General features: G+C 38.7%; 1 protein-coding gene across 4 annotated transcripts in view; it reads right to left on the bottom strand.

The window, feature by feature from the left end:
* The window catches only part of OSBPL10 (oxysterol binding protein like 10), a 321,873-nt gene that overhangs the window by 166,501 nt on the left and 143,335 nt on the right, over window positions 1-12,037 (bottom strand). For 2 of the 4 annotated variants that reach the window (XM_003950045.5, XM_009445072.5), the window contains exon 4: window positions 4,131-4,322. The exons of the other annotated variants lie outside the window; for them this stretch is intronic. In XM_003950045.5, the coding sequence (XP_003950094.1) occupies window positions 4,131-4,322 (192 nt within the window). The remainder of the gene's footprint in view (window positions 1-4,130; window positions 4,323-12,037) is intronic. 4 annotated transcript variants of the gene reach the window in all.

Here is a 12,037-nt window from a genome sequence, read left to right on the forward strand (position 1 = left end):
TTATGCATACATGTCCATGTAGTAATAATACCGACATGACTCTTATCTTAAATTACTATATAGTGATTTAGAATCTAAAATGTATTATTGTTTAGTCATTCCCTTAATGTCTTGTATTGAATCTATGCCTTTATTAGTATGAATAGCTTTATCCAAATTAATTTTCTTCCTCCTAGCCCCAGTTGCATAAATTGTTTCCTCAGGTATGATTCCCAGCAGGAAATTTATGGGTCACTGGCAATGCAGTTTGGTTTATGTTTCATTCTTACTATACATCACCAGACTGTAGCAAAAAGACAATCTGCAGCACAGTCACACAACATTTCTTAATACCCCACCAATAATGGGCTAGAATTAATTCTGATAATTTCACAAACAGTTGCCTTAATTTTCATTTCTTGAACTGCTAGAGAGAATATGTCTGTTCCTCATGATGATATTGTCTCTGAAATTCCCTACACTCATCTCTCCTAACCACTTCCTGAGAGGATGCTGGGTTCTGACCTTTGGTATCTCAATTCCTTATATTTTGGATAACCATTTAATCTTTCAAACTGTCCCATTATTTTCACCAATGCTGTAGCATTCCATTTACTGTTTATTCTATTGCCTTTGGCTGGGCTATTTCTCTTTTATTCTCCTGATATTCAGGCACATCTGTCTTGTGTATGATGATTTTCTCCATTGCTTCTGTGGTCATAAGTTTATCTTCCCTGAACAGCTGGGTTAAAAATCCTATTCCATTTTCTTCTAGTTATTTTATAGATAAATACAGTGGAACCTTAAAGCAGTGGCCTTTATGCTCTGAAATTAATAACTGCGGAACTTTCTACTATGAGTGCAATTTGCTCGGATAGCTCCCAAGGTGGACCTGGCCACATCACAAAATGACAAATTCCAAAGAACAGCTATTCATCTCCCATCATGAGTGAAGGTGGACATGGTGTCTGAGGACTGAAACTTTAAGCTCTTCCTAAAGGGCCTCGGCACCCTAAAATTCTCTCCATTACCAGTGTTGGCACTTACATGTCAACAATCTTACTTAAATTTTGAGTAATAAAGGTTATCAATATACAAAAAGCAAGAAGCTGAAGAAATATACTGTCACCCAAGAGTACAAAAGCCAAACCAAATGGCTATAGAGGCATTTCATCTACTTTTTCTTTCTTCTTTTTGAGATGGGGTCTTGCTATGTTGCCCAGGCTGGTTTTGAACTCCTGGCCTCAAGCAATCCTCTCACCTCAGCTTCCCAAGTAGCTGGAATTACAGGTGCATGCCACCGGACCTGGCTTCACCTAATTATTTTTCATATTATGAAACTCTATGGAAAATTTCAATAGCTTTCCCCAACAGATAGACAACAGAGAAAAAACAATACGATAAAGGAAAAAAAAAAAAAGCATACGTGTATTCATTTACAAAATTTAGATCGCTCTGGCCAGCCGCAGTGGCTCATGCCTGTAATCCCAGCACTTTGGGAGGCTGAGGTGGGCAGATCACGAGGTCAGGAGATCAAGACCAGCCTGGCTAACACGGTGAAACCCCGTCTCTACCAAAAATACAAAAAATTAGCCAGGCGTGGTGGTGGGTGCCTGTAGTCCCAGCTACTCAGGAGGCTGAGGCAGAAGAATGGCATGAATCCGGGAGGCAGAGCTTGCACTGAGCCGAGATCAAGCCACTGCACTCCAGCCTGGGCAACAGAGTGAGACTCCGTCTCAAAAAAAAAAAAAATTTTTTTTAGATTGCTCTGTATAGATTTTTACGTATCTACATCTGTAATACACAGGGAAAAAAACCCAAAAGTAAATTCACTGAAAGGTTAACAGTGGTTATCTGTAGGGAGGTACAATTGTAGGTAATTTTAATTTTCTTTATACACTTTTTGCAATATAAACTTGCATTATAGAATTTATATAAATAAATTAAACTTCTTTGTACACCCATACACAAAAACCATACTTATTTTAAAAATTTGAATTCTTTTTAAATGAAGGTAGAAAACATTCTGTTGAATCAAACACTACTAATTAATCATTCTAAAGTACCTCAACTTTTATTTAGGTCACTGCTCACTACACACAAGTCCTACATTTTTTTTTTCATACATACAGGCTTCCTATCATTTATAACAGTAAGTCCACAGAGATTCATTATAATACAATAAAGAATATTATCAAAATACCATAAACTTTAAACTGCCTTTGTTCAAGGTTACGGTCTCAAATTACTTATAAACTAATCTGCAATGAGGTCTACATAAAAGTGAAATGATGGTATCATAGTTAAGTGTTGTGTCATTTTGTCACTGCCAGTTAATGTAATGGTATTTATCTAACAGGAACTTTTTATAAAACTTAACTATTATTTAAAATACTCTAGCAGGAACAATAAAGTGGTGGGGGAAATAAAAACAGATAAAACAAGAACAATGGAAAGTTGGAATTGTTAAAGTAAGGTGATGGATATAGGGTTGCATTACTATTCTATTTTGCATATATTTGAAAATTTTCCATTATACGATGTTTTGAAAAGGTGCTAAGAAAAATGAAAAGAAATATAAACCTGTGCACAATCATTCATCATATCAACTAACGTAACACAATTAAGCTAATAGCCACTTTTTCTTTTTCTTTTTTCTGAGACACAGTCTCGCTCTGCTGCCCAGGCTGGAGTGCAGTGGGGCTATCTTGGCTCACTGCAGCCTCCCGCTCCTAGGATCAAGCGATTATCCTGCCTTAGCCTCCTAAGTAGCTGGGACTACAGTCACGCGCCACCATGCCCACCTAATTTTTGTGTTATTAGTAGAGATGGAGTTTCACCATGTTGGCCAGGCTGCTCTCGAACTCCTGACCTCAAGTAATCCACCCACCTTGGCCTCCCAAAGTGCTGGGATTACAGGCATGGGCCACCAGGCCCGGCCCAGTTTTTCCTTTTTAACACATCAGGGTGACTATTTCAAAGTAAGCATTCTACCTGAAAATTCCAATAGAATTCTGACTCTCTACTTCTTCTTTATTAGGCAAGACAGAGTACATACATGTAAAATCTTTCAAGAAAAAAAATTGTCTTTCATATACATCTACAGATTTGATTCGGATTTCAGACTATCCTTCCTGGGCCAGATTCAGAACCAAGATAGTCAGCTAACAGAGCACTACCTGGCTTATGACATTTAAAAACTAAAGCCAGACGCATGCTAACTCAAGCAGCGGCAAGACCCTAGTCGAGGAGTCTCATTCTGTGTGACACGGAGGAAGAGCCCTGCCACTTTCTCTAAGAGGAAAGCAAACTGGTCTGTACCCAAGTAAGCTGCAGAGCAAAAAACCTCAGCACTCAAAGGAAGTAGGCAACCAAAACCACCATCATTTATTTGAGAGTCTGTTCTCTATAACAGCTGCAGAGGATGACAGGGATACTAAGGATCTGGGATCCCCAAACTGATGACTTCTCAGTGCACCAAAAGTGAAATTTAAACGTAACCTCGCCTCACTTTTATAAGGCACAATTAAAGAGTTTTCATTGTCACAAATGATCCTCCTATTTTCCCCAGAGAAGGTTGGCAAAGCCTGTTTTATTTCCATTTTACAGGTGTAGAAACTGAGGTTCGGGGCTGTCAGAAGACTTGCTCTTAAACAAGTCTTCTGACTTCAAGGACAGTATTCTTTTCACTACCCAACACTCCCCTTGGAGTGTGTCTATGAGGGGAAGGAGGAGAGGAGAGAAAGAAAGTGAAGCAGGGCAGAAAACAGGGGGAATCTGCGTTATGTCTAGCACTTCCTGAGTTTCAAAACACCCAAAGTTATTTTCTTATTATCCATGAGGTTTGGCCTAGTCTTTGCTACGAGCGTGGATTTAACTGTACTTGATTTACATCCATATTGTTGTAGGCTTGCTTTCTCTGCTTTCTGAGTTCTCAGAGAAGTCTCCTAACAATTCACTTAACCTAAGAAATAGGAGCAATTAACTTTTTTTAAACCAGGAGGGACCGTCACAGCCGTGTGGCTGGGAGGTTTGCTGCTGGTCCTCTCTCCGTAAATCAAGACGGCGCAAAGGAAGAGGAGTCGGCAGAGCGACTGTCACAGCCCCCAACTCCCCGGGGCTGCTTAACCTAGTAGGAGAGCAAAGCCTACCTCTCTGACTTCGTGAAGCTGGCCGGAATACTGACTCTTGGCTCTTCGGGCGGCTGCAGGCGACTTGTGATGCGTGATTGTGACAACACCGGGGGCCCCCACACTGAGGTGTCTCTGGCTACAGGGAGACGCAGAATTGGGTGTTCCATGTGGGAGCAAAGTGAGACTTCGGCTTCGGGAGCTTGGAGCACTCTAGAATAAGCAACAGGTGTCAAAACTCAACAACTGACCTGCAGAACACAACTAAGTGTTGGCTTCTATTCATTTTGGACCTCTTCATCTTTCCCCTTCCTCTCTTTAGGGAGCTGAAGGTATGAAGGAGGTATAACAACACTGCATGCCCAAATCCCACAGATACTCACTGAACTGCCGCCCTTCCTTAGCTGCCCTTCTGGTTTCATCTCCAATTGTGCTTCCTGTCCTATGCTATGGCCATGAACAGCTATTCAAAATCCTGCCCCCCACCGTCCCCGACCCACACACCATGGACGCTCATGGAGCTCTACCTCTCTACCTATTATTTCCTGTTCCTAGAATGCCCTTCCTCTGTGGCTGGTCAGCCTCTGCTGAACCTTCAAACTCAGCATGGTGTTCTCTGCTCTGTAAAGCATCTCCCTGGCTCTCTCGGCCTCTCTGCTGCTCTTATTCCACTGCATCAAGATTATATTGATTATCCAGTTACTTTCTTAAGAGATGCTTTCATGCTCATCTTTATATCCCCAAGGCCTGGCATATCACAATTGTTTAATTTATTAAGTGCTTAATAATGTCATCTATATGCACGAACTAAGCTGTCCACCAAGTATTCCTCATTCGTTAGTCCAATGTTTACATTTCATCCTGTGGTAATATATAATCCAAATTACAATCTAGTTTATGATAAAGATGGCATCTCAACTTAGTGGAGATGAATTTTTCAGTAAATGTTGGGATAACTGGGAAGCCATCTGAATAACAAAGCTGGATTCATCTCTCAGATCACAGACCTCGAATGGATCAAAGATTTAAGAAAAACAAACAGTACTAGAAGAAAACACGTAACCATGGGGTAGGAAAGGCCTAACACTTTGAAATCCAAAAGCTATACCACAAAAGCTTAGCCGGGTGTGGTGGCTCACACCTGTAATCCCAGCACTTTGGGAGGCCAAGGTGGGCAGATCACCTGAGGTCAGGAGTTCAAGACCAGCCTGACCAACATGGAGAAACCCCATCTCTACTAAAAGTACAAAATTAGCCAGGCATGGTGGCACATGCCTGTAATCGCAGCTACTCAGGAGGCTGAGGCAGGAGAATCACTTGAACCCAGGAGGCGGAGGTTGCAGTGAGCCGAGATCGTGCCATTGCACTCCAGCCTGGGCAACAAGAGCGAAACTCCATCTCAAAAAAAAAGAAAAGAAAAAAGAAAAGCTTGATAAATTTGATCAACTAAAAACTGGAAATTTCTGCAAAGGAAACAAACAGACCAACAAAATACCCCACTACGACCAACAGCAAAGCCAAACTATAAACTAGGAAAAATGTAGAGCTGGAAATAATTATTAAAATGGGCCAAGGTATGAAGACAGCTTACAAAAAAAGAAATATAAATGGCTTTTAACACATAGGAAAATATGTTCAAGTGTACTCAGAAGATAAATGTAAATTCAAACTACTTTAGATAACCATCTTTCACTCATCAGATTGGCAAAAATTCAAAAGTCTGAGTACACAATCTGTCAACAGGGCCACAGAGAAACAAGTTTGAGGAGGTAAAAAAGGTGGCAAAACCCTGAGAACAGCAATCAGCAGACCCATCACAGATACAAACACATCTCCCCCTGGCTCCAGCAATCCCGTGTCTGGGAATGTATCCTCCAGACATACCTGCAGCTGGGTGAAATGCTATATGTCCCTGTTAGTCACCGCAGCACTATGCCTGATGGCAAAGGACAGAAAACAACCCAAATGTCCGTCAGCATGGGACAGGTTAAATAAATTATGGTACATCTATGTAATGGAATACTACCAAGCTGTAAGAGAATAATGAGAGAGGTCTCTATGAATTGATCTGGAAATATCTCTCAGCTATACAGTTAAGTGAAGGAAGGCACATAATTGATCTATAGTATGCAAAATATAGCTTTTCCAACATGAGGTAAATAAGTATTTTTGTTATTTAGCTTGTTGAAAATTATTTGTTTAAAACAAACATACTGTGGAAGGATACATATAAAACTATAAAGTGGCTGCTTATTTGTGGAGAAGCAGGGAATGAGAGGATAGAAACAAGAGAAGAGGGGAGATTTTTTCACTGTATACTTTTTATATTCTTTCACTTTGAACTATATGTATGTATTCCCTATTGAAAACATTTTAATTTTGCATAAAATTTACATTCTAATTGTTCCTATACTTCATCTCAGCTTGAGAAAAGCCAAGTTAGATAATGTGGAAATCATCTAGTTCCTACAGTTCAAACATTTACTGAATACCTACTATGTGCCTAGGAAAATATCTACTGTGTAGTGTCAGGAAGAAAACAAAATGTATGAGACAGTTTTTCACCATAGATACCTATAATATTGCTGGGGATGTAAGATGCACATATACAGAGACAGACAGAGGGAAACATACACAGATGCACACTTACAAGATGGTGCATAACAGGGGCTAATTTGGCAATACAGCCAGAAAATGTCAAAGAAGTGAGCTCATCTCATCACGGCAGGATGTTCCAAGGGTGATGGGCCTGAAGCCTGAGTAGGCTTTGGGAAGCTAGACAGGCAAGGCAGCACACTACATAGCAACCCAACAGTCTGGATACCCTAGGTAGTCTTAGCCTCAGGCCTCAGCTAACAGGCACAGCTCTAAAAACTGTTAAATGTTAATGATCCATCATTTTACTGATCACCAGGGGATGGAGGAGTGGGGCGAGAGCCAGGGTAGAAATCAGAGTTTGGGTTTACCTTGAAATACCGCAGATTGTAAAGATTCTCTGGATTTGACTTGGACATAACGAATTGGAATGCAGATAAAGATAGGAAATAACCATACAATAATCACCTACTTTCAGCTTTAATCTTTTCACTTGGAGAGTAGAGGGAGAAAGAAGATATTTCTTTAATAACAGTAAATTTGCCTAAGTATTAAGAGTCCACTGAAATATATTTTGACTGTCAGCAAGGCTTATTCCAGTCCAGGAAAAGGCAGATTTTTCCCTGGACTTTGAAGCCAGACAGATAAGTTTCATTCTTCATACACACACCTCTATCCCCCCACTCCTCCCCTACCAAACCCCTGCTCTTGCCATGTGATCTGGGGTGAGTTATTTAACCTTTCTCATTAAACATCAATTTCCTAATCTTTAAAAAGAGAAATAATAATATTGACCCCTAAAAGTCACCATGAAGTTTAAATTAGATTATGCATATAAAATACTTAGCACAGTGCCTGACATGCAGAAGCTGCATGGACAAAGTTTGTTTCTTAATATCACTGAAAACTTGAACAATGAAAACCTTATGGATTTTTAAAATGTTAAGAAGTTGCTTAGCACAAAATCATAAGCAGTCGCTGAGTCACTGACCTTATTTTCTACAAGGTCAGACTGGTCAGAAGCCCAAAACATAATTAAATACTTACAGGGTCAGCCATTAAATATCAAGATTGTAGGGAAAACACGCACGCGCACGCGCGCGCACACACACACACACTCTTCTAATTCTGAGTAGAAATGAGGACTCTTCAGAAATCAGAGAGGAAGACAGCTCTGGCAATAGACACCTTTGCCTGTAGCAGTATCACCATGAATGGCAATAAATCAAGAAATTCACCCAAGAGCAAAATTATTCCACGGTGGATGTCTAAAACCATGATCGTAATTACTTAATGGCTGTCATTTGAATTTACAAGCAGTAACTTTGAGTCAAAAAACCTTTAATTTTCCATTAACTGGGGATTTTCACAGTGTAATTCACATCCATGCCTTCTTTCAGGATAAACATGAGCAAAAAAGTCTTACCCTTCGTAAATCCCACAGGTAATCAGTCATTACAAGAACAAGTGAGAAAAGGCAGCAAATTGCAAGTACTATAAACAAGCAGGCTGTGTTTCCAAAAGGCAACCTGTCTACAGTCTCCAGGTTTTGTTTCAAAATTATGCTTCCATGTCATAAAAGCCTATCTTCGCTATTAATTTAAAATATTAACAGAGTCTGAGAAACAACATGGCAGGTTTTTGTTCCAAATATTTACTTCAATGGGGGCAACTAGAAACACCAAGTGTGCCATCTGTGGAAAATTCGGAGTCGAGAGCAAGTTTCTTCATCCTTTGCTTAGGAGAATCGTCCCTCACACAGCCATCAGTGTTCATCTGGCTACTCCTTATGTCCCCTTGCTTCGTAAGCACCTGGCTGATGATGCGGGACAGCAAAAAAGAGTGTGGGAGCAGGTGAGACCAAGTGCTGATGCTCACAGCCTGTCCAGGCATCTGCACACAATCACACAGGCCTCTTGGTCTTTCCCTACATTCTCATTGAATGATTCCTAAATTTCCCAAGGTTGCAAAGAGAAGACAAAACACACATATGCTTTGAATCTACTGGCCAAAACTGCCATTTGGGAAAGGCGTGCTTGGAAAAGGAGAGGAATCACTAGAAAGAATCTGTCCAATCAAGGTAATCGGGCAACAAGCCTGGGAGATAGAAGCCTAGTGTGAGAAAGCTTAGGGCAACAAGCACTGGACCATCCACAGGCCCTGTACCCATCCAGTACTATGGACAGTGTGGGGAGTGATTAAGAGCACACCTTCTCAAGTCAACTGCCTGAGTTCAAATCTGGGCTCCAACACTTGCAAGCTGTGTAACCTAGAAAATGTAGGTATCTTCCATTCTAAAGTTTAATATTACCTACTTCATTGGGTTGTTGGAGAATGATATGAGAAAAGACATATAAAGCATGTGTCATAAAGTATGCAATAAATACTATCATTAATAAATTAATAAAATGAGGTCTTCAAGCCTCATTATAGGGGAATGGTTGTTAAGTGGTCCCTGAATGAACTATATGGCCACTTTGGTCCTTGGTATCTTAAGTAGTCACAGTCTTAAGGCTTCCTTAACTTTAAAAGATAGTCATCCTAATTACTAAAAAACCACTTGCTTCAGAGAAAAAAAATGCTCTTTAAATATGATTTCACATTTTCAGAAACCCACCTGTTACAGAAAGCAAAGTTCCCTATAAATTAATCCAATCTACATGGGTTACCCAAAAAAATAATTAGAATTTAAACTAATGGAAAGTTTCCCTTAATACTTGCAATAAACAAAGTTCCAAATAGAAAAGATCAGCTGGTCCTAAAAACCTCTTAAGACATGTATCAAAAGTTTGTAATTGCTGAGCTAGAATTAAAAGGAGGCAAGGGAGGGAAGGGGGTTTAAGATTTCAAATAGATATTTGACACAACCACTTCTACTGTAGAAAATTTTTCTGATGTGAAAAATTTCTGAGCGTCAACTAATTGTAACAACATTCAAATGACATTTACTTTGGAACATATTTTCCTCACTTTCTTGAATTCCTTCACGGCAAGGAGGAAAAAAAGATACTATATTTCAGAAAAAAATAGCCCAAGGCAAACAGAAAAAAAATCAAACAAGTCTGGTAATGTATTTTGAAAAACAAATTTAACCAACTAAAATCATTTGATTATATTTCTTCTCTTCCTCTAAAAAAATTGTGCCATATCTAAATATGTGAAAGCTAAGGATAAAAATCCTTTTCCTCTAAAAGTAAATATACTTCAAAATCAACAAAAAGAAAAAGCGTAACAATTTTTAAAATAGTATATTGAGGGCCTTAAAATTAGCTGGAATTTCACTTTCCTGATAGTCAACCTCCGAATAAAATGTGAACTGCTTTTTAAATGAATCTATTCCAGTATTTTGCTTAATCGCTTCATATTGACCTCCTCATTTGCATTGCTTTTTGTTTTTTAGTTGTCTATTCTTTCAAGCTTAAACAGACCTAAAGTAGAAGTAAGATTCTTAAAACTGGGAAATTTTCTAAGTTCATTTCCATGATTAGCTTTTCAAATTTGTTCCAGCTCTCTCTACTTTTCCAAATTCCTGTTTTCATCCAGAAATACGAGTTTCAACATTAAGTAACCAGGCATAGAAAATTTCTTCCATTGCCATCTTCAAATCTTTAATATATCTTAAACATTTTTCACTAACTTTATACCAATACCCTCTCAAATGGCAATATGAATGCATGCAAATGTGTGTGCAAATGAAAAATCGTGGTTCTTCCAGAGACGAAGTCTCTAGCCTGCTTCTAAACACACTGTCCTGAATCTATGAGTATGCACGCAAATGCCAGATTTCTGAAAAATTGTCACAAGCAAATGCATATATTTCATTTCCTGCAAATAGTGGGAAACAAAACTTGACATTTTCTGCGCTTTTTTCCCCCATCATTTTCAACTCCTCCCATCCACCAATCATCTAACCCCCCTCCTCCACCCCCCTGCCAATAAATCCTGCTGACTCTTCCTTAACAGCTAATTCAACTGCTCTAGAATCCCTAGCCAGTCTCCAGGGCAAACTTGAAGGTCCCAAGTCAACTGAAAGCACCGTCCTTGGGCATCTGACCCCCTTATCGCACACCACCCTTTTTTCTCCACTTTCCACAGATCCACCCAGAAGTGTCAAGTGTGACTTCAAAACCTTCCACCTTCTCCACTTTGCATCCTCCATCCACACCATTTGCTTGGGGCCTTGCAATTCCAAGTACCAAGACTCCTTTTGGATGCTTTATTTTGAAAACATGAAAAATTGTCTTTCTGCTGACAAAGCTCAATTCACTGCATTTCTCATGCTTTGGAACTATGCAATTTTAGAGCTAGATGGAATCTCAAGACATAATTCTAGGCTAGTCCTTTCCTTTTATAGATCTAAAGTCTACAGCTCCCAAAAGGTAAATGAATCATTCAAAACTCAAGCCCAAATTATAAATCTCATTCAAGACTCAACTCAGAAAACACCTGATTAGAGATTCAGCCCCTTCAGCTGGGCCTTCACAATTAAATAAAGACCTCATCATCCAAAATAGTATTAACACAGGGCACACTTTAAAATAGTTGATAGAAAGGAGGAAAGCTGATAACTGTTACACATTTTTATCTTTCTTCTTACCCAAAACTTCAATTTAACCACCTATCATCATAAGCACACAACACACCTCTGAAAGTAGGGCAACTGTGTGCTATATTCCTGGAATTACAGATCCCCAAAGAAAATAAATTTTATATATATATATATATATATATATATATATATGTATAGTAAGTAACATAACACAGAGACCTTTAAATGCTGAATTGCCATTTTAATAGAGAAAAAATCTGAAAACAAGGAATAAAAAGAAATTTTCTTAATTAGGTTACAAAGCAAAAAATTACAGTAACCATCATATTTAAGTCATATTTAAGTTTTAACAAATTAGCTTCATTCCTTTTAATATTAGAAACAAGAATTCCACTACCACTGTTTACTGGAAGCACTAGCCAACAAAATAGGACTAGAAAGCAATCACTGTAGATGTGACTGTTTTATTTCAAAAAAAAAAAAAAATCAATGGGTCTCACAATGTTGCCAGATATATGATGAATTTAGAAAAACCAATAGCATTCCTTCATATCAACGATAACCAATCAGAAAATAGAAAATAAGATATCATTCACAATAGCAATAAAAACTATGATGTACAAGTATTAACCCAATAGGGAGTATATGAGACCTTTATAGAGAAAAAAAAAAAATTTAATCCATGAAAAGAAATCAATGCAGAATTGAGAAAATGGAAATACACATATCAGGTAAATGGATGAGACAACTTAATGTTGTAAAGATGTCAGTTCTCTCTAATTAG

The sequence above is a fragment of the Pan troglodytes genome, chromosome 2 (genome assembly GCF_028858775.2).
Source record: "Pan troglodytes isolate AG18354 chromosome 2, NHGRI_mPanTro3-v2.0_pri, whole genome shotgun sequence".
In the NCBI taxonomy this organism is placed as follows: domain Eukaryota; kingdom Metazoa; phylum Chordata; class Mammalia; order Primates; family Hominidae; genus Pan; species Pan troglodytes.